This window comes from Schistocerca nitens, chromosome 3 (assembly GCF_023898315.1).
Source record: "Schistocerca nitens isolate TAMUIC-IGC-003100 chromosome 3, iqSchNite1.1, whole genome shotgun sequence".
Classification (NCBI taxonomy): Eukaryota; Metazoa; Arthropoda; class Insecta; order Orthoptera; family Acrididae; genus Schistocerca; species Schistocerca nitens.
In genome coordinates, this window is record NC_064616.1 from 798,248,189 (window position 1) to 798,267,750 (window position 19,562).

The 19,562-nt window shown below is 43.5% G+C and overlaps 1 protein-coding gene across 2 annotated transcripts in view; it reads right to left on the bottom strand.

Annotated features, from left to right (window-relative positions):
- Nucleotides 1–2,876: 2,876 nt before the first annotated feature.
- The window catches only part of LOC126248819 (CCR4-NOT transcription complex subunit 2), a 142,910-nt gene continuing 126,224 nt past the window's right edge, over nt 2,877–19,562 (bottom strand). Inside the window, exons 7-8 of one of the 2 annotated variants that reach the window (XM_049950231.1) lie at nt 5,515–5,622; nt 2,877–3,827 (exon numbers count right to left, since the gene is read on the bottom strand). In XM_049950231.1, coding sequence (XP_049806188.1) covers nt 3,602–3,827; nt 5,515–5,622 — 334 coding nt within the window. In that variant the 3' untranslated portion in view covers nt 2,877–3,601. The remainder of the gene's footprint in view (nt 3,828–5,514; nt 5,623–19,562) is intronic. The other variant, XM_049950232.1, reaches the window with a different exon arrangement.

Sequence of the window (19,562 nt, forward strand, 5' to 3'; positions counted from 1 at the left end):
ACGGGGGGGGGAGAGACGGGGGGGAGAGAGACGGGGGGGGAGAGAGACGGGGGGGGGGAGAGAGACGGGGGGGAGAGAGACGGGGGGGGAGAGAGACGGGGGGGGGAGAGAGACGGGGGGGGAGAGAGACGGGGGGGGAGAGAGACGGGGGGGGGAGAGAGGGGGGGGGAGAGAGACGGGGGGGGAGAGAGGGAGAGACGGGGAGACGGGGGGGGGAGGGGGAGAGAGACGGGGGGGGGGAGAGAGACGGGGGGGGGAGAGAGACGGGGGGGGGAGAGAGACGGGGGGGGGAGAGAGACGGGGGGGGAGAGAGACGGGGAGACGGGGAGACGGGGGGGGAGGGGGAGAGAGACGGGGGGGGAGGGGGAGAGAGACGGGGGGGGGAGAGAGACGGGGGGGGGAGAGAGACGGGGGGGGGAGAGAGACGGGGGGGGGAGAGAGACGGGGGGGGGAGAGAGACGGGGGGGGGAGAGAGACGGGGGGGGGAGAGAGACGGGGGGGGGAGAGAGACGGGGGGGGAGAGAGACGGGGGGGGAGAGAGACGGGGGGGAGAGAGACGGGGGGGAGAGAGACGGGGGGGAGAGAGACGGGGGGGAGAGAGACGGGGGGGAGAGAGACGGGGGGGAGAGAGACGGGGGGGAGAGAGACGGGGGGGAGAGAGACGGGGGGGAGAGAGACGGGGGGGAGAGAGACGGGGGGGAGAGAGACGGGGGGGGAGAGAGACGGGGGGGGAGAGAGACGGGGGGGGAGAGAGACGGGGGGGAGAGAGACGGGGGGGAGAGAGACGGGGGGAGAGAGACGGGGGGAGAGAGACGGGGGGAGAGAGACGGGGGGAGAGAGACGGGGGGGAGAGAGACGGGGGGGAGAGAGACGGGGGGGAGAGAGACGGGGGGGAGAGAGACGGGGGGGAGAGAGACGGGGGGGAGAGAGACGGGGGGGAGAGAGACGGGGGGGAGAGAGACGGGGGGGAGAGAGACGGGGGGGAGAGAGACGGGGGGGAGAGAGACGGGGGGGAGAGAGACGGGGGGGAGAGAGACGGGGGGGAGAGAGACGGGGGGGAGAGAGACGGGGGGGAGAGAGACGGGGGGGAGAGAGACGGGGGGGAGAGAGACGGGGGGGAGAGAGACGGGGGGGAGAGAGACGGGGGGGAGAGAGACGGGGGGGAGAGACGGGGGGGGAGAGAGACGGGGGGGGAGAGAGACGGGGGGGGAGAGAGACGGGGGGGAGAGAGACGGGGGGGGAGAGAGACGGGGGGGAGAGAGAGACGGGGGGGAGAGAGACGGAGAGAGACGGGGGGGGGAGACGGGGGGGGGGGGGGAGAGCACAGCTTCAAGCTGCAGTATTTCAGTAACAATAGCATCACTATAACTTCCAATAGTTAAATACTGGTATATTATTTTTAGATTTTTTACTAGTTGAAACTTCACCGTTTGAGGTGGTTGTAAAGAGTGACCATTTACTTTATTACCTGTAGTTTATGAACATATATAGTATCTTAAATTTAAAAACAGGCACTTTAGTTTTGTCACCAAATGTTTACCACCATATTTCCACGGTATGGCTGGTGGCTTTGTACACAAAAACTTTTCACGGTATAGGTATTTTCCATGTTGAAGATGGCCACATTGTTAACCTGCAAGCTAAAATGGTTTTGTGTAGGATAACCCCATTACTGATATATCAAGACAGTTTAAGATCTCCTTGCTATTATTGTGCCATGTAGAAAAGACTGAGTGTGTGGAGCAGGCTGAGTATGCGGAGCAGTGGCCCATTTTAGGCACTTTTCTTTGCATAAATATGTAAAATTTAACAGGGTTTTTTCCATCTCAAATAAATATTTCATAAATACAGTAGCATGGCAGAATACTGTTACACAGCCGTATAATTCACAAACATGTTGACACTGTCTTCCCTGTCATTGGGAAGTTTAAGATGACATGTGCACCATTGAGTCCTTAGTAAGGCAACAGAGCACTGCGTTGTTGTTGTTGTTGTTGTTGTTGGTGGTGGTGGTGGTGCGAAGAGCGAGCACTCAATTTACAGGAATAAATTCTGCATGTAAAGGTATGAAAGTGACTTGACTGATATTTTAAGCAACTGTTACCTCATTTTTGTACTAAGCTTTACAAACCACTGAATGTATTACAACCCCGAAAAAAAATAAAAAATAAAATTACCACAGGTAAGAAGTGAAAAATACCATCACTAACAGTAGTTAACAATTCTAGAACAGCAAACAATGAAAAATCCAGGATGGAATAATGAGAATATTATGCAAAGTAAAGATTGCTACTCACCATATAGAGGAGCTGTTGAGATGCAGACATACACAATGAAAAGATTTTGATTTTGGCCAAAAGGCCTTCCTTTAAAGTAAAGGACACACACACACACACACACACACACACACACACACACACACACACCCCCTTGTGCAGGCGACCACTGTGTCTGGCCACTGAGGCTTCAGTTGCCAGAGGCAATCATCATTTGCATGTGCAAGTTGTGCTTGCATGGTGTTTTTACTTTAGAAAAAGGCCTTTTGGCCAAAAGCTTAACACGTATGGCAGTCTGTTGTGTATGTCTGCGATTCAACGTCTCCTTGATACAGGGAGTAGCAATCTTTCCTTTTCATAATATTGTCATAATAGAACAGCAGATATTCTTCCAGGCAAAGTCATCAAAACTGAATAATTAAAGATCTTTTGTACCTGAGTGGTTTTTGAAAATCTGCTTCAAAAGTAGGCTTTGGAAGGAACACAAACTAAATATTATTTCCACTATGATGAGAAACAATAAATTAGAAGTGAAGTTGTACTATTGTGTCAAAATGAAGGCCCTCCACACACATTTTGGATTGCCAAATAAAATTTATAGTTCATCAGGCACAGACAAAGAATGTATTTCGCAACAATGAGGAAGAGTGTCAGATGTTACAGTAGAACTTAAAGAGTATCATGTGCACAATCCAAATATAAAGCACATGAGTACTGTCTCTGCTTGTGTTTCAGATATTAGCTTGATTAAAGCAGGTCAGTCACATAACTAAAAGTTACAGTAAAGATGTGTAAAAAAAAATCTATGTTACAAGGGAAAAATAAAATATTCAGGATTCTTCATAACAATAACCATTTAAACGCATATAATAAGTTCACGATTCTGGCTGTCTCAAATTTTAGAGACAGCTCGACATACAATATGTACATATACATGAATGTTGTAAACAGGTTCTCATACAAACAACACAATTAAGAAATGAAATAAAACAAAACATACAAAACTGAACTAATCAAAATATTGACAACATAACTGAAGGAAAATAAGTCCTTTCTTCCTTTTGTTGAACATGATACCAGTCTGCAGATCACTATTCTTGTACATACAATTATGTATTACACAGTACACTTCTGGCAATGTTACGCTGAGAGCCACACCCGACGAATCATGTAGAATGTGACATTAAAAGATAAAAACGTACTCAGAAAATAGAAATCCGCTTTTGCTGTGCCTCTTACTTCATTTTCTCTTGCATACTTACAGTGTCCACATATATTACTATTTTTGCATATTTTATTCAAAAATATATATTTATAAAATGAAATTACATGACAGTTTGGGACTGATTAATCGTTGATGGCATTTGAGGTCTGCCCTCCAGCTTATTGTAGTCAAGGTGAAATTCCTTAGCCACTTTTCGCCAATTTTGTGCATCAAAAAAGAAGTATGTACCACGTTCGTATGTCGAAGTCTTTTCAACAGCTCCCATTCCTGGTGCTTGTGTAATCCAAACCTTTTCTTCTGTGTGATACCGCCACTCCCTGTTGTACCTACAATAATCAAAATAGTAACATGTTAGTTCTACAATTAATTTCACCACACCGAGACAAAAATTAAATATATTTGTAGTGTGTTACTGTTATCTGTTGGAAATATATTATACAATCAAGTCAAAATCTGACAGTAATCACTTATGGAAAATCACAAATGGGAACTTTATTATAGCATGTTGTTTGTGAAAATTGCATCACCTTGAAAGAGGAGGATCTTTAAAATAAAATTCACATAGCAGCTATGTAACAAACTATTCTCATGGCTACACTGATGTCACATATTAAATGGCCTTAGAAGAGTGAAGGTCAAAATTCAGACTGATAGAGTGCTTCTTGAGTCACATCACACTTTGTAACAGAAAGTGTGTTACAGCCAACTTTGAATATGGGACAAATGAAATTTTATTCAGAAATTTCCACACATAAGGCTGAGCCAGAAGTACAGCCATAAAGAGAAGCATTCTGTGTTCAACTGAAGGTCACACACATAAAGGAATGAAGGTAAGGGTTTAACATCATGTCAACAGTAAGGTAATTAGAAACCATGCAGAAGATGGGACTGGACAAGGATAAGGGAGGAAAATGGTCAAGTCCTTTTGAAAAGGAACCATCGTGGCACTCACCTTAATCAATTAGAGAAACCACAGTAGGATAGCTGGGCTCACAGGTAATATTTCCTCAAAGCCGTAACATTTCCACGACTGACTGGGTATCCAGTGTTATTGTTTGTGGTGACAATGGGTAACTGCTCCTGTCTGCAGAGTACTGAATGACTATTCATTATTTGATGTTGCATAAAGGACAAGGCACTGACAGTAGCTGTGTCCTACGTAGTACACAGTCACATTGTCAAAAAGTCAGCAAGATAATGATCGAGTCTACTTAACTCAAGAAAGTATAGACAGATTTTCTGTGAACAGTGGACACTGGTTTTTCCTAACACTGCAGAACTGGTATGATGCTAACGGAACATTTCGTTGAACTCTTTTACTAAGAGACTAGCCTGCTAACACATGTCTACCGACAATCTGCAGAACTACAGTGAATATGCCTGAACATTTTTGTCCCAGGTGTCAGTTTGGATATTTTCAATCAAATACTGTTTCACGTAAAAGTTATTAGTCTTTGTGGAGATCCAGCTATAACTACCATTACCAATCTAAAGTTCATGTATAGTTCTGAAAATTGGAAAACTGTATGTAGTCAGTAATCAGTATAATTTTTTTATCAATTATCATATTTCAGGATGATGCTAATCTCAAAAACTGCAATATGACTGAAATTATTATTATTACAAAGCTCTTTGAACTTCACCGCTCTCAATACATGCTGAAGAATTGATTGTATTTAAAAGGATATTGGCTGGTGTATTAAGAGATGGACTCATTTAAAGGGTATGCAATGTTGCGGTTAAAACACTTCACTTGTTACAGCAGATGCGGTATGGCACAAAACATTATGAGGTGTTTAAATCCATGCCATAGGTTTGTAGCGCGCGCACACACACACACACACACACACACACACACACACACACACACACACAGTAACATACCAATAGTGTGGTGGTTCTTATTGATTTAAAATAATACAAAATCAAAAGAAGAATTTTGTTAAAAAATGTTCTGGTCGCCTTATCAACTACTTTACAATAGATAACTCTTATGACAACAACAATACTTACAACTCTGTTGCTGCAGCCAACTGTGCCACATCACCAATGTTTGTATAAAACATATAAAACAACAAGTCATCTTTGTACCGGTTCAATTTCACTGGACCCAGTTTGTCTCTGAAAACAAAATGAAAGATTATATGAAACTTCAATTAAGATTGCAAATGATTGGCAGACTGTGTAAGATAGTAAAAACTTACACCATAATTGCTATAGTTCACTGCAATATTTTTTGCCATCAACTGCCAGTTTAACAGATAATATAGGTGGCTTTTTCACTATCTTACACCACACTATATACTACCTACTTACTTTATTCCCCACCTTATTACAAACTACAGAAGACCATTATACAGAATTAAGATAAATTATATTCAGCTTCAAGTGAAGGCTCAGCTTACACAAATTTGACAGTTGGCTGCTTAGGTGCAACTTCCTTAGTTCCAGGAATGTAACCCAGTTTTGCTTCAAACATTTTTGATACTGATGTTCACCACTCCTGCTACCATCAGAGTCAGTTTAAGGCCCAAGTGACACAAACCACGGCAAAATTTGTCTACAGTGTGTATTGCAAGTTGTGGCAAAAAGTGACATGGGTGAATGTGTTATAAGGGGAAAGGTGTGTGTGTGTGTGTGTGTGTGTGTGTGTGTGTGTGTGTGTGTGTGTGTGTGTAGGTAGGTAGGTACATCTCAGTTGAATCCAAAGTCACATCAGCAGCTGCCAAATCTACATTACATCATACTCTGCAAGCCACCTAGTGATTGTGTGTGTGTGTGTTATACATTACATCATACTCTGCAAGCCACCTAGTGATTGTGTGTGTGTGTGTGTGTGTGTGTGTGGGGGGGGGGGGGGGGGGTGCTTCTGGTACAACAGACTGATACCCCCTTCCCTGTTCCACTTGGGAATGGTGCATCGAAAGAACGACTGTTGGTAAACCTGCATATTAGCTCTAATTTCTCGAATTTTCTCATTGTGGCCACTTCACGAGATGTTTGTGGGAGAAAGTAATATGTTGTCTGACTCTTCCTGGAAGATGCTTTCTTGATATTTTAATAGTAAACCTCTCTGCGATGCATAATTCCTCTTGCAACGACTGTAACTGGAGTTTGCTGCGCATCTCTATAAAGCTCTCATGCCGACAGAACAAACCCATGATGAAACATGCCATTGTTCATTAGATCTTCCCTATCTTTTCTATCAGTCCTAGCTGGTAAAGATCTCAGACTGATGAACAATACTCGAGAATGTGTGGAAGAAGTGTCTTGTAAACCTCCAACCTTTGTGGATTAGTTGCATGTCCTTAAAATTCTTCCCGCAAATCTTAGTCTGGTATCTGCTTCCCCTACTACTTTTTTTATGTGGTCATTCCACTTAAAGTCACTCTTGACAGTTACCACTAGATATTTTACAGTAGCTACTGTTTCCAGAAATTTATCATCAATAGTATAATTGTACAGTAATGGATTTCTTTTCCTACGTATGCGCAATGTGTTACATTTACTTACGTTCAGGGTCAACTCTAGACTAGACCATTGATTGATCCTCTGTAGGTCATTCTGCAAATCTATACTGGTGTCCACAGTATAGACCTTAATTACCTGTATTTGTATCTCTCCTATGATCCTTCCAGAAAAAAGAAATGGACTGCACTTTCTTCCAGTCATTAGGTACTCTTCATTGCTCCTGCGATCTACAATGAACTGCTCCTACAAGGGGAGTAAGTTCTTTTGCACAACCTTGCTGAATCTTGCAGGTATTTCCACTACTAAGAGATCGTAGATGCTTTTCTATTCCGCCGTGACTGTCTCAATATCTGTTATTCTACTGTCCTTACAGTGATCAAAAGCAGGGACTGCTTTACACTCTTCCACAGTGAAGTAATTTCGGAAGACCGAAATTAGTATTTTGGTCTTCTCTCAGGATTTTGAACTGGATACTGATTTTATGTAAGATCAAAACCTCTTGAGAGTTTTTATTTAGATCGGTAGCCAAAATTTAATTTCAGACTTACTGAATGCTTCTCTCAATGTTCTCCTTATGCCTATAGCCCGAATAGCAGGTCTTAGAAGTTAACATATTCTGAAGGGATGCAAATCCTTTCATAATTTGGCAGAAAAGAAACTTTTCATGTCAATAGGAAATGTGGCAATTGTCAAGGCAGTTTGTATTCCATGTTTAAATATAGACTCCAGCCAGTTGTTTTCACACTATAGTGATGCCTTGAGGGATCAGTAGCATAATGTCTCCGAAAAGAACATTGAAGTTATGACAACACTTTCTTTTGAAAAAATTTCAAATATATAAATGCTGAACAATTTCTTCTTTACATGATTTAATTTAAAAGAGTTGGTGTTAATGTTCTTTTTCTTCAATAATATAACTAAATGTAATGTGTGATGTCAATAAACATAATGTAACTTGTGTATACTTTATTTTTCAACCTAACACTGTAAAGCAAAAAGATTAGATAAAAAGTTACTTTTTTGGAATGCTATTGCCAACAGCTGTTAAACATTTTGTAAAATGTATGACAAGCAGCTGTGTCCTTTGTTGTCACTACCAGTTGTGGTTAAAAATCATCAGACTATCTGTATACAGCATACAAGCATGAAACAACCGGAAATGCATATAGTGCAACCAATTACACATGAGGTATTATAGCCTAATACTTATGAATGACAGACTAAAGGCCGAAATACTAAAAGTCTTTTTCCAAAGTTGTTTCACAGAGGAAGACTGCACTGTAGTTCCTTCTCTAGATTGTCGCACAGATGACAAAATGGTAGATATCGAAATAGACGACAGAGGGATAGAGAAACAATTAAAATCGCTCAAAAGAGGAAAGGCCGCTGGACCTGATGGGATACCAGTTCGATTTTACACAGAGTACGCAAAGGAACTTGCCCCCCCTTCTTGCAGCCGTGTACCGTAGGTCTCTAGAAGAGCGTAGCGTTCCAAAGGATTGGAAAAGGGCACAGGTCATCCCCGTTTTCAAGAAGGGACGTCGAACAGATGTGCAGAACTATAGACCTATATCTCTAACGTCGATCAGTTGTAGAATTTTGGAACACGTATTATGTTCGGAGAGTATAATGACTTTTCTGGAGACTAGAAATCTACTCTGTAGGAATCAGCATGGGTTTCGAAAAAGACGGTCATGTGAAACCCAGCTCGTGCTATTCATCCATGAGACTCAGAGGGCCATAGACATGGGTTCACAGGTAGATGCCGTGTTTCTTGACTTCCGCTAGGCGTTCAATACAGTTCCCCACAGTCGTTTAATGAACAAAGTAAGAGCATATGGACTATCAGACCAATTGTGTGATTGGATTGAGGAGTTCCTAGATAACAGAACGCAGCATGTCATTCCCAATGGATAGAAGTCTTCCAAAGTAAGAGTGATTTCAGGTGTGCCGCAGGGGAGTGTCATAGGACCATTGCTATTCACAATATACATAAATGACCTGATGGATGACATTGGAAGTTCACTAAGGCTTTTTGCATATGATGCTGTGGTGTATCGAGAGGTTGTAACAATGGAAAATTGTACTGAAATGCAGGAGGATCTGCAGCGAATTGACGCATGGTGGAAGGAATGGCAATTGAATCTCAATGTAGACAAGTGTAATGTGCTGCGAATACATAGAAAGAAAGATCCCTTATCATTTAGCTACAAAATAGCAGGTCAGCAACTGGAAGCAGTTAATTCCATAAATTATCTGAGAGTACGCATTAGGAGTGATTTAAAATGGAATGATCATATAAAGTTGATCGTCGGTAAAGCAGATGCCAGACAGATTCATTGGAAGAATTCTAAGGAAATGCGATCCGAAACAAAGGAAGTAGGTTACAGTACGCTTGTTCGCCCACTGCTTGAACACTGCTCAGCTGTGTGGGATCCGTACCAGACAGGGTTGATAGAAGGGATAGAGAAGATCCAATGGAGAGCAGCGCGCTTCGTTACAGGAACATTTAGTAATCGCGAAAGCGTTATGGAGATGATAGATAAACTCCAGTGGAAGACTCTGCAGAAGAGACGCCCAGTAGCTCGGTACGGGCTTTTGTTGAAGTTTCAAGAACATACCTTCACCGAAGAGTCAAGCAGTATATTGCTCCCTCCTACGTATATCTCGCGAAGAGACCATGAGGATAAAATCAGAGAGATTAGAGCCCACACAGAAGCATACCGACAATCCTTCTTTCCACGAACAATACGAGACTGGAATAGAAGGGAGAACCGATAGAGGTACTCAGGGTACCCTCCGCCACACACAGTCAGGTGGCTTGCGGAGTATGGATGTAGATGTAGAACATTATATTATTTACATATCATGGCATGTCACATCAATATGCCAATAATATAATACAGCTTCATCAAAACCACTCAACATCAAAAGAACAACAGGTATCCATGCTCAAGAGGTGCTGTCAGATGTGTAAGCACAGTTATAACTTTTCATCAGCTAATTGTAAACAAAGAGTAACAAACCGTATATGTCTTATGAGTAACAAGCCAAAACATACATAGCTTCATGAATTCTGTGTTGAAAGTTATTGAAGCACATTAAAAAAAATATGCTCTAGACGGAGTAATAGGATAAATATATGCTTAAATATGTGATATAATAGATGTGGGTGTGTCAGGAAAGGTATACCATCACAGGTAATGGTGAACCTTCAATGACCACTTTAGTCAAAGTGGACTATTGATTCCAGTTTTGCCACACAATACACATTCGCTAGGTATACCTGTACTGCCAGGAGATTAGAAATGTGAAAGATGGTTGCAATAACAAAACAGTCACATTATGAAAGTTGCATTTTATGAACTGCAATTTGAAATCCTAGTCATATCACACACAAAATTCATTTATTGCAGCATGGTCGTGCACCATGGCACTTACGAGTTGTATACCACTTTTTCTCTTTGCAAAACCATCGCCAAGTCTGACATTTGTACTGGCAGTTGCATTTAAAGAATCCCTGGCCACTCCCTGTTGACTGAGACATTGCAACTGTCCACGGACAAGAATTTTCACTGCTGGAACAACCTCCTCTGAGATTATTCTGAGAGTGCAAGTACTGAACTGGGACCTGAAAACAAAATAATGTTGCAGTCGTAGTCACAGTTAAGTATTGTATTGTCCCTTCCTGAAATATTTAGAAACAATCAATTTATTACCTTGGGTAAGGCTGGCACAGCACATCATCTCTCATCCTGATTCAGTACAAGCCATCAGCAGTTGTCTCGAGAGAAAATGCCAAGATCAACCTTGCATCTCCTCTTGCTCAATCAAAGTCAGGAACTGGAAATCTCACCCTACAGTCATTTCCCACTGTGGAAAATAACAATTTGAGCACGGTCGCATTCTTTACGACTGCCCTTCTAAGCACTTTTACACCTTAGTTCTTTGTTTTTTAACAGTACGAGCGGACTCGCCTAAACCAGTCAGGTAGTATTCATTACAGTCTGCAATAAACACTTTCTCTCTGTTCTCAACCTCTGTTCCTGTTGGTATGTCATCCTCTTGCACCGACAATTTGCTACGATAATTATCCTAAAAAGTTCCATTCCCTTTCTTGCTGCCAACACTCACTTGATTAATTATATTTTCAAAGTTGTCCTCAGAGTGAATGTTCACCAATGCTTCAGGAGGTAGACTTTATGAAGACAAACCATGTTTAGGAGCGCATACAAACATTGCTTAATTCCAAAATGTGCAGCACTGTTGTTCATTAACTGCACAAACCTTAGTGCACAGCCCCACTCAATGGTGGTGTGCTCCTGCATTAATGTAGGTAGCATTTTTTCTATGTCTTGATTTGCTCAGTCTATGTTGCCTTGGCTATGGCTGTAGCTGTGTCCAGGTTTACTGTGCACACTCTTAACATTAGGTAATAGTTCAGTTAAGCACTCATTTTGTTAATGAACTCTGTACTATTGTCAGACTGCAACAATGTGGGAGCGCTTAACAACGTTAAGCTGTTTCGTACTACAGTGGCCTGAGAACAATGAATTGAGTGAGAAAGTATTGATAAACCATTACAAATTTATAGTCTCCATCAGATTGCAATTGGAAGTTTACAAGATCAGCTTGATATTTGGAATTTAACTCTTTGAACAGCATGGATTTCACTAATATTCCTTTCTTCTGACTTTTTGTTTTTGTAAACATGGCTCACATAAGCTAAGATAAATCCGGATATCTCTGTACGTTATATTATGGTTCTTTGACTAAGTATATTAGCATTCAGTTGCATCCACCATAGCCAGTCATTACATGAACCTCGTATAGTTCTTCATTATAAACAAAGAAGTTAAGCTTGCCTTCTTCAGTAACAGGTTGTATTAATTTCATTATTCCTCTCAACTCTAGCACTTCATATCTCTTCAAAAACTTTTAGTCATTGCAGTCCCTCTATCATCCACATTTCAGTGATTTAACCTAGCTGATAAGTGATTCGTACTTTTGTGTGTCCACGAAGACACAATTAACAACTGGGGTTTCCCTGTTCCACTCTTAAGATGTTCATAGAACTTCACTGATTCAATCCTACCTGCACTGCTGTCAATCATGGCTGAACTGCTGTATAACATAACAATAACCAGATGACGACAATTACATTTCTGCCGACATTGGTACCACTCTTGGACACACTGCTAATAATCTGCTATTTTACACATACACTAGTTGGAGCCTGTGATGGTACACTTTCATTACTGGATGTGCAGTTTTTTTCTCAATTTATGGTAAGCTTTCGCTGATAATTTTAGTCACAGTATACATGCACTAGGTAAGGGTTCCACAATAGCACCTGCACTAGTATGTCAATTTATGTTAGTATATTGTTTAAATCTTTACATTATTGGTTCTGAGATATTACTTTTCATGTTTTCATTATACCCTTGCTCACTTAGAGGGAATATTTATTCTATTTCTATGTCTAGAGTTAATTTTTAATAATATGTTTTAGTAACTTTTAACACTGAGTGCAAGAAGGTATACCTTTGCTTTGGTTGGTTTCTTGTGACATCTATGGCTTGTCACTCTGATTTATTTCCAATTAGCTGATGATGAGATTTTATATATATATATATATATATATATATATATATATATAAAATAAAATTTAAACTGGCAAACAGCAGGCCCAAAAATTGTCCTCAAGTGAATCAATTTTTTCTTGGCTCTAGGTATGATGTGTCATGTAATAGCTGAAACTGGTAGAAAGAGACCACAAGCTAAGCTTTGAGAAGAAGCAAATCAGTTTGCTAATTTGCATTGAGGGAATCTCCTAACAGTATTGGCTGCTAATAAGGTATGTAAAATCTGCCAATAAAGCTTGCAATCTCATACAGCCTCTTAACAGTTTTTTCCAGTTCCACAGTAATTTCACTTAAATTCAAATTCTTGGTGGTGTCTTTCTCCTTTGTTGGCTAACAACATTCATGAAACAGTTTTCCTTCATTTACCTTTTCAAATACTGAAGAACAACTTAAGGGCATTTCACTTACTCCCTTTTACTTTGTTGAGCTGAATCATTTTATATCTACACTTCTCATCAGTGCATAATTTGTATTTACTTGCAGTTTCTCTTAAATTACCCATTTCACCTCTATTTTCACACTACTTTGTCTGCTAATGAAGGTATAGTCAAATACTGCAACAACTGGTAATCAATGCATAGAACAGGACCCTACACAATTTCCATTTCACCAAGTAAGAAACAGCAGCAAGTATTACAGTATTTATATTTTTCTAGATCAGGTATTAAAACAGTGAACAACATAGGACTTTTTTGGGTAAATGTTTTCATCCCTGATGTGCGATTCTTTAGGGTCTGTATGCAACCATCTATGGATGGCGCAATATACACTGGACACAAAACTTTTTCCAGAATTTTGTGTGTGGAAATAAATGGAAGTCAGAGGGTGCCACATCTCCTCCTCTCATACTCTCTTTTTCCCATCCAAGTAATTCTGAAGAGTTGTGTATATTTTTACCCTTGTATCCCTGAAAACACAGGTCACCACCCACATAGCAGTTTGATATACATTTCACCTATGTATATTAGTCCTACTCAGTGAAGATTTATCAGGAGCCTAGTCGTCCAGAACTAACAGCTAAAAAACAGGCAGCAGGATTCAAATGTGCCTTGCTTCTCTTGAAGATGATCCAAAATCTGCGATCTTTAATGAATCTGAGCTGCTCTCAATGCAGATTAGAGAACTGATTTGCATCTCCTCAAAGCTCAACTAGTGATCTATTTCTACAAGTTTTGACTATTGACAACAAATGTTGTACTGAGGGATGAGAAAAAGTTGTTTTATTTTACAGTCAATTTTTGAGTCTAGTTTTCGGGCGATTTCATTATTTTTGTGCAAGGCACATTTTTTATCTTTTTTTTTTTTTTCATTTTTGGTGTTAAGTGGTGGCCCCACATCTTACCAGCAGTAACAATTTGACAACAGAATAAATTGAATTTGTTTTATAATAGTTAACACATTGCTTAGGGATTGTGTGTTTCCTTTTGGTCGGCATTCAACAAATGCGGCATCCATTTTGCACAGAACTTTCTGAGAGTTCTCCACGTAAAATGTACTGAAGTCTTTCTTCACATATCAACAAGTTATTTCATACACTCACTTTCAATCGCTGGTTTCCAGTATTATACTGTGCCATTCCTCAGTTTTTTCATCTGAGATTGCGGATTTGGGATCATAATCAAGGGAAGCAAGGCACATTTGAAAACAAAACCTTTCGGAGTCCACATTAAACTATAAGTCACCTTTTCCGACTGTCGCCTGCTACACACCTGCACAGCAGCTAGTTACACATTTAGATTTTTCTGTGTTTTCTTAGTAGTGCTGGGATTGACAGGACGTGTGCCCATGGTGTGTGCAGATGCAGGAGGAGCTGGCCTCGGTTCATCAACAGCTAAAGGCACCTTTGGCTGCAGTTGCTGTCTTCAGGCTGCTGCTTCAGCATGTAACGAGGCCAGCAGCCTTCACTACTTCTGCCAGTCACCAATTTGAACTGAGGACGGCCTACGAACCCACTGGTGCCGATGCGAGCCACAACTTACAGAAAACTGCACCCTGCATTGTTAACAACTGTAAGGAATGCCTCCTCCACATTTTGGATGAAGACCCCTCGGCTGACCCAGAGTGCACATTGGCTTTCTTTCTGGCCCTGAACACTGTTTCCCTATGAGGCTCCGTAACATGCCTAGCACTGGAGCTCCCGTAACTTACAACCCCATCTCTCTGTGTGCCTGCCAGGACCCTGCGTAAGTAGTGGCCACCTGTCCACTCAAAGGAGGAATGAGCAAGGCCAAACAGCCAGCCTTAACACATTGGCACTCCACCTCAAGTAATGTCAACGTGTTACCATCCACCCTCCACCCTGCAGTAAGGGCAATTCCCTGCGTAGGGTCCACTGGAAGGGCCTCGGCAGCAGAGCCTGTGGGGTTGAGAGGCAACACGTCGAGGTGTCCCACAGAACAATGGAAACATTTTAGACATTGTTACTACAAACAGGTCTGATCTTATCAAGAGTGTCCGTATAGAAACAGGGTTTAGTGACCACGATGATACAGCGATGAAGGTTACAAAAGTTAACAAATCGATCAAGAAGTCTTTGTGAGTATGTATGCTAGAAACAGCAGATGAAACACTTCTAACATCCCACTTAGACAATGAATGGACATCATTTAGTTTCGGTATGATTGAAGTAGCAGAATTGTAAGGAAAGTTTAAATGGATTGTAAATCATGCTCTGGAGAAGTATGTGCCAAGTAAGTGGATTAAAGTTGGAAAAAACCCACAATGGTTTAATAATAAAATTTGGAAAATGCTGAAGAAGAAGACTGTTTCACTCTCGGTCTGAAAGAGAACGTGCAAATGACGATACACAAAAGTTGGTAGAGATTTGTGCACATGTGCATCTGTAAACAGATCAGTGCGTAAAGCATACAACCACCACTGTCATACCTTAGCAAAGGGCCTAGCTGAGAACCTGAGAAAATTCTGATCCCATATAAACCTGCTAAGCAGGCCTAAGGCTTCTATCCAGTCGATCATTGGCCACGCTGATGTGACAACAGAAGATAGCAAAAGGAAAGCTGAAGTTTTAAATTTTGTGTTTAAGAAATCATTCACACAGGAGGATCATGTCACTGTTTGGTCATTGCACAGACTCCTACATGGAGGACACAGTAGTAGGCATCCCTGGGGTGTAGAGAAGCAACTGAAAGCGTTGAAAAGAAATAAGGCACCAGGCAGAGATGGAATCCCAATTCCATTTTACAAAGAATACACTATGACAAGGGCCTCTTACTTAGCTTGCATTTATCACAAATCTCTCCCCCAGTGCAAGGTCCTAAGCGACTGGGAAAAAGCAAAGGCAGCTCCTGTATATAAGAAAAGCAAAAAGAACAGATCCGTAAAATTACAGACACATATCCTTAACATCACTTTGCTGCAGAATTCTGAAACATATTCTCAGTTCGAATATTATAAAGTTCCTCGAGTCGGGAAAGCTACTGTTCACAAATCAACAAAGTTTTAGAAAGCAGCACTCATATGAAACTCAGCATGCCCTTTTCTCACATTGCACCCTGGATGAAGAGCAACCAGTAGAATTCATGTCCCTCGATTACCATCAGGTATTTGACACTGTGCCCCATTGCAGACTTAACAAAGGCATAAACAAAGAGAATAGGTTCCGCGATATGAGAGTGGCTCGAAGACTTCTTAATAGGACCCAGGTTGCGAGCGTTCGTTAGAGACATGAGTATTGTCAAGAGTGCCACAGAAAAGTGTGATCGGACCACTACTACTCTCGACATACGTAAATGATCTGCTGGACCGAGTGAGCACAATATGTGGATGTTTGCTGATGATGCTGTGGTGTATGAGGTGGTGGTGGTGGTGGTGGTGGTGGTGGTGGTGGTGGTGGTGAGTGACTGTAGGAGGACAAAAGATGAGACAAAATTTCTAGTTGGTGAGATGACTAGCAGCTAGCCCTAAATGTGGGAAAATGAAGCTGACACAGATGAGTAGGGAAAACAAACAAACAAACAAATAAATAAATAAATCCCATAATGTTCAAGTACAGAATTAGTAATATGTTACTTGACACAGTCAGTTCGATTAAAAATCTGGGCACAATATGGCAAAGCAATATGAAATGGAACGTGCATCTAAGGATTGTATTGGGGAAGGTGAATGGTAGACTTCAGTTTATTGGGAGAATTTTAGTTAAGTCTAATTCGTCTGTAAAGGAGACCGCATATAGAACACTAGAGTGACCTTTTCTTGAGTACTGCTCGATTATTTGGGACCCGCATCTAAATACACTCCTGGAAATGGAAAAAAGAACACATTGACACCGGTGTGTCAGACCCACCATACTTGCTCCGGACACTGCGAGAGGGCTGTACAAGCAATGATCACACGCACGGCACAGCAGACACACCAGGAACCGCGGTGTTGGCCATCGAATGGCGCTAGCTGCGCAGCATTTGTGCACCACCGCCGTCAGTGTCAGCCAGTTTGCCGTGGCATACGGAGCTCCATCGCAGTCTTTAACACTGGTAGCATGCCGCGACAGCGTGGACGTGAACCGTATGTGCAGTTGACGGACTTTGAGCGAGGGCGTATAGTGGGCATGCGGGAGGCCGGGTGGACGTACCGCCGAATTGCTCAACACGTGGGGCATGAGGTCTCCACAGTACATCGATGTTGTCGCCAGTGGTCGGCGGAAGGTGCACGTGCCCGTCGACCTGGGACCGGACCGCAGCGACGCACGGATGCACGCCAAGACCGTAGGATCCTACGCAGTGCCGTACGGGACCGCACCGCCACTTCCCAGCAAATTAGGGACACTGTTGCTCCTGGGGTATCGGCGAGGACCATTCGCAACCGTCTCCATGAAGCTGGGCTACGGTCCCGCACACCGTTAGGCCGTCTTCCGCTCACGCCCCAACATCGTGCAGCCCGCCTCCAGTGGTGTCGCGACAGGCGTGAATGGAGGGACGAATGGAGACGTGTCGTCTTCAGCGATGAGAGTCGCTTCTGCCTTGGTGCCAATGATGGTCGTATGCGTGTTTGGCGCCGTGCAGCTGAGCGCCACAATCAGGACTGCATACGACCGAGGCACACAGGGCCAACACCCGGCATCATGGTGTGGGGAGCGATCTCCTACACTGGCCGTACACCACTGGTGATCGTCGAGGGGACACTGAATAGTGCACGGTACATCCAAACCGTCATCGAACCCATCGTTCTACCATTCCTAGACCGGCAAGGGAACTTGCTGTTCCAACAGGACAATGCACGTCCGCATGTATCCCGTGCTACCCAACGTGCTCTAGAAGGTGTAAGTCAACTACCCTGGCCAGCAAGATCTCCGGATCTGTCCCCCATTGAGCATGTTTGGGACTGGATGAAGCGTCGTCTCACGCGGTCTGCACGTCCAGCACGAACGCTGGTCCAACTGAGGCGCCAGGTGGAAATGGCATGGCAAGCCGTTCCACAGGACTACATCCAGCATCTCTACGATCGTCTCCATGGGAGAATAGCAGCCTGCATTGCTGCGAAAGGTGGATATACACTGTACTAGTGCCGACATTGTGCATGCTCTGTTGCCTGTGTCTATGTGCCTGTGGTTCTGTCAGCGTGATCATGTGATGTATCTGACCCCAGGAATGTGTCAATAAAGTTTCCCCTTCCTGGGACAATGAATTCACGGTGTTCTTATTTCAATTTCCAGGAGTGTACGTTTCGCGTAAGGATCCCGAAGATAAGATGCAAGAAATCAGAGCTCATACGGAGGCATATAGACATTTTTCCCTTGCACTGTTTGCAAGTGGAACAGGAAGGGAAATGACTAGTAGTGGTACAAAATAGCCTCTGCTATCCTGGGTTGCGGGGTATGTATGTAGATGAGCATGTCAGGTTCCTGGTTGGATAATGCACTGGGGAAATGCAACTCGCCTATGTAATATCCAAGCTGAAAGATTACACAAGCATGCTGAGTCACATGAAATTATTACTAGGAAACACACACACGCTCTCTCTCTCTCTCTCTCTCTCTCTCTCTCTCTCTCTCTCTCTCTCTCTCACCCCCCCCTCTCCCTGTCCCCCCTCCTCCCATACATGTCTGAAGTCCCCTTCCCCCTTCTATATATGAAAGCTAGGGATTTTAATACTCATGGTGGACTGGTGCAACTGCTCTGCCAACAAATGAGCATCTGTGGAGGTGCAGTGCCTCAGATGTATGGCTCTTATTGTTAGGTTATTGTCAGTCAGTCTCCTCACGCCTTTAGGTGCTGTAACACAACGGCAAGAGGCATGTGATGCATAAATAATTTATATGGAAGTGATAATATCCAATAACCTAATGTTGTTCCCCGATTTTTTTTGTAACTGCCCCATGAAGAAAATTATTGCTACCAGTTGTTTGGCTGTAGATACTTAGTGCTGTCCTTGTGTAGCAATGGCAGGTCACTAGTGTTTTAAATTGTTATAACATGATCCATATGTACACTGCTTGTGTGTGTGTGTGTGTGTGTTTGTGTGTGTGTGTGTGTGTGTGGTAGGAGGGGAGGGGGGAGAGAGACGGGGGAGGGAGGGTGGGGGGGGGAGAGACGGGGGAGGGAGGGTGGGGGGGAGAGAGACGGGGGAGGGAGGGTGGGGGGGAGAGAGACGGGGGAGGGAGGGTGGGGGGGGGGAGAGAGACGGGGGAGGGAGGGTGGGGGGGGGAGAGAGACGGGGGAGGGAGGGTGGGGGGGGGAGAGAGACGGGGGAGGGAGGGTGGGGGGGAGAGAGACGGGGGAGAGAGGGTGGGGGGGAGAGAGACGGGGGAGGGAGGGTGGGGGGGAGAGAGACGGGGGAGGGAGGGTGGGGGGGGGAGAGACGGGGGAGGGAGGGTGGGGGGGAGAGAGACGGGGGAGGGAGGGTGGGGGGGAGAGAGACGGGGGAGGGAGGGTGGGGGGGAGAGAGACGGGGAAGGGAGGGTGGGGGGGAGAGAGACGGGGGAGGGAGGGT